Raw genomic sequence first — 2,332 nt, 5'->3', positions numbered from 1 at the left:
TTCTTCAAAACACTCAATAGTTTTGAAAATTAACTAGTAACAGCTTAGCTATATATTAGTTTAGCTAAAAACTAAATTAGAGATAAAAACTATTCCTGCGTTATAACTTAATTTCATGTAGAAAGACATTGTATTTCCTCATAGGGCCGAATTTTAGCAGATTTATTTTCAAAGAGTTCCAAACATTAGCAGAGGATACAATAAAATACTATGATAATCAAGGCCAGGCGTGGTGGCACACCCCTTTGATCCCAGCACTCAGGAGGCAGAGGTAGGCGGATCTCTTTGAGTTCAAGGTCAGCTTGGGCTACAGGGAGACCCTGTGTCAAAAAGACCGAAAAAAAAAAAAAATAGGTGATCAAAATTCAAATGATATATAAGAGAAAACAAGATGGGGATTGAAGAGATGGCTCAGCAGTTAAGAGCACTGGCTGCTCTTACAGAGGACCCAGGTTCAGTTCTCAGCCAGCACTCACAGAGCAGCTAACAATTGTCCGTAACTCTAGTTCCAGGGGAATCTGACGCCCTCTTCTAACTTCTGTGGGCATTGCACGACACGGGCGCACCTATCTACATGCAGGCAATATACTCATACACATAAAATTAAAAAAATGTATTTTTAAAAAGCAAACAAAAAAGTACATATTAGGATAATTAACCCAGAAAGCAAGAGAAATGCCTCTTTGAAAAGATCTTATATCACTCCATCACTTTGGATTCCTAAAATCCAGACAATTCTGACAATACACAAAGGGAAACAACTCTCCTACAATCATTTCTCTTCATTAGTATAAAAGAAAATAACCTGTTACACCACGAAAGAGAACAGCTACTACACAGCCCTTTAAGAAGCCAGTTCCTTTCACTTCCTCCTTGACAATAAGGCTTCTACACAGACACAGACCAGCCATCCCCTATTTATTCTGTTTAACCTTTCAGATCACTATATAAAAAGAACAAATTTATTAAAGGTGAATAAATTTTATGAATATTTGACATGTCATGTTATTAGTGCATCTGATACCCTTAAAGTACTAACTTATTTAATGCCTTTACTTTTTAGTAGTTGTCCTTTTTGTTCATTGTGTAATATATACAAAATATTTGTATTTATTTTCCTCTTTAAAAAGTGCTACAGAAATTTAATTCATCATATAACAGGATATCACTTTTAAAATCAATGAATATATAATATAAATGTATAAACATAAGGATATATAAGCGTACAAAAACAAATGCATGAATGAATTAATGAAGAGAAAGAAAGAGAGAGAGAGAGAGAGAGAAAGAAAGAAAGAAAGAAAGAAAGAAAGAAAGAAAGAAAGAAAATGGAAGTTAAAACTACTTACAGCAGCCTTGGTCTGAGAAAGTGCATCCCATGATGTAGTTGTATCTACTGAGAAAAAGTGTTATTTACTGAATCAGTCTCTGAAGCAGAGCTTAGACTATGAATTTTACAGTGCTCCCAAGTATGATCAAAAGTTTGAGAATTACTTTACTGGCAGCACTATTCTTCATCAAATACATTTATTATATTAAATCAAAATACACCTTTTCTCCTTATCATTGTATAAGGCCAAGCTTCTCAAGATCCTGATACTATTAGTCTTTAAGACAACTGGACTGACACTCTTACCCAAACCTGTAGCAGACATCTGCGAAACCAAGCAGTACACTCATTTATAGCAATGGCCTGAACACACACACATACACACACACACACACACACACACACACACACATAAAACATCTGAGGTAGAGTCTCACTATATAGCCCAGGCTGACTTCAACATGTGATCTTCCTACCTCAGCATCCTGAGTATTGATCCAGGTAACAGGTGTGCATCACTACATCCAACCCAAAATAAATTTCTGTTGTTTTATATTTCACTTTACTATGTGAAAGATTTTTAAAACTCTTCTACACTCTAATATACCAACAGAAACAAGTCTATTTAGTCTCTTAAATAAAAGCCCTTCAAATAGTTTACAACTATGTATTTCCCCATGAGTCAGCCTTCTCCATGATAAACATTTTCATTCCCTCCAAATATTCTCCATATATTTTGATTTTCAGTTCCCTAAAAAAATGGGAATCTTCTTCTACATATATTCCAGTTTGTCAATTTCCCTTTAAAAATATCATATATATTAGGGGCTGGAGAGATGGCTCAGCAGTTAAGAGCAATGATTGCTCTTGCAGAGAACCTAGGTTCAATTCTCAGCACCAACGTGGTGGCTAACAACCATCTGTAGCTCCAGTTCCAGGGGTCTAATGCCTTCTTCTGACCTCCGCGAGCACTGCACAACACGAGTGCACTTACACACATGC

The 2,332-nt window shown here is 35.8% G+C and overlaps 1 protein-coding gene across 4 annotated transcripts in view; it reads right to left on the bottom strand.

Annotated features, from left to right (window-relative positions):
- The window catches only part of LOC103738422 (centrosome-associated protein 350-like), a 30,339-nt gene that overhangs the window by 3,994 nt on the left and 24,013 nt on the right, over positions 1-2,332 (bottom strand). For 2 of the 4 annotated variants that reach the window (XM_029565202.1, XM_029565238.1), the window contains exon 3: positions 1,350-1,393. In XM_029565202.1, the coding sequence (XP_029421062.1) occupies positions 1,350-1,393 (44 nt within the window). Of the gene's footprint in view, positions 1-1,349; positions 1,397-2,332 lie in introns of all 4 variants that reach the window. The other 2 variants (XM_029565159.1, XM_029565182.1) reach the window with 1 other exon arrangement.

The sequence above is a fragment of the Nannospalax galili genome, unplaced genomic scaffold (assembly GCF_000622305.1).
Source record: "Nannospalax galili isolate Female #2095 unplaced genomic scaffold, S.galili_v1.0 scaffold4030, whole genome shotgun sequence".
NCBI lineage: Eukaryota > Metazoa > Chordata > Mammalia > Rodentia > Spalacidae > Nannospalax > Nannospalax galili.
This window is presented reverse-complemented; position numbering and strand designations above follow the sequence as displayed.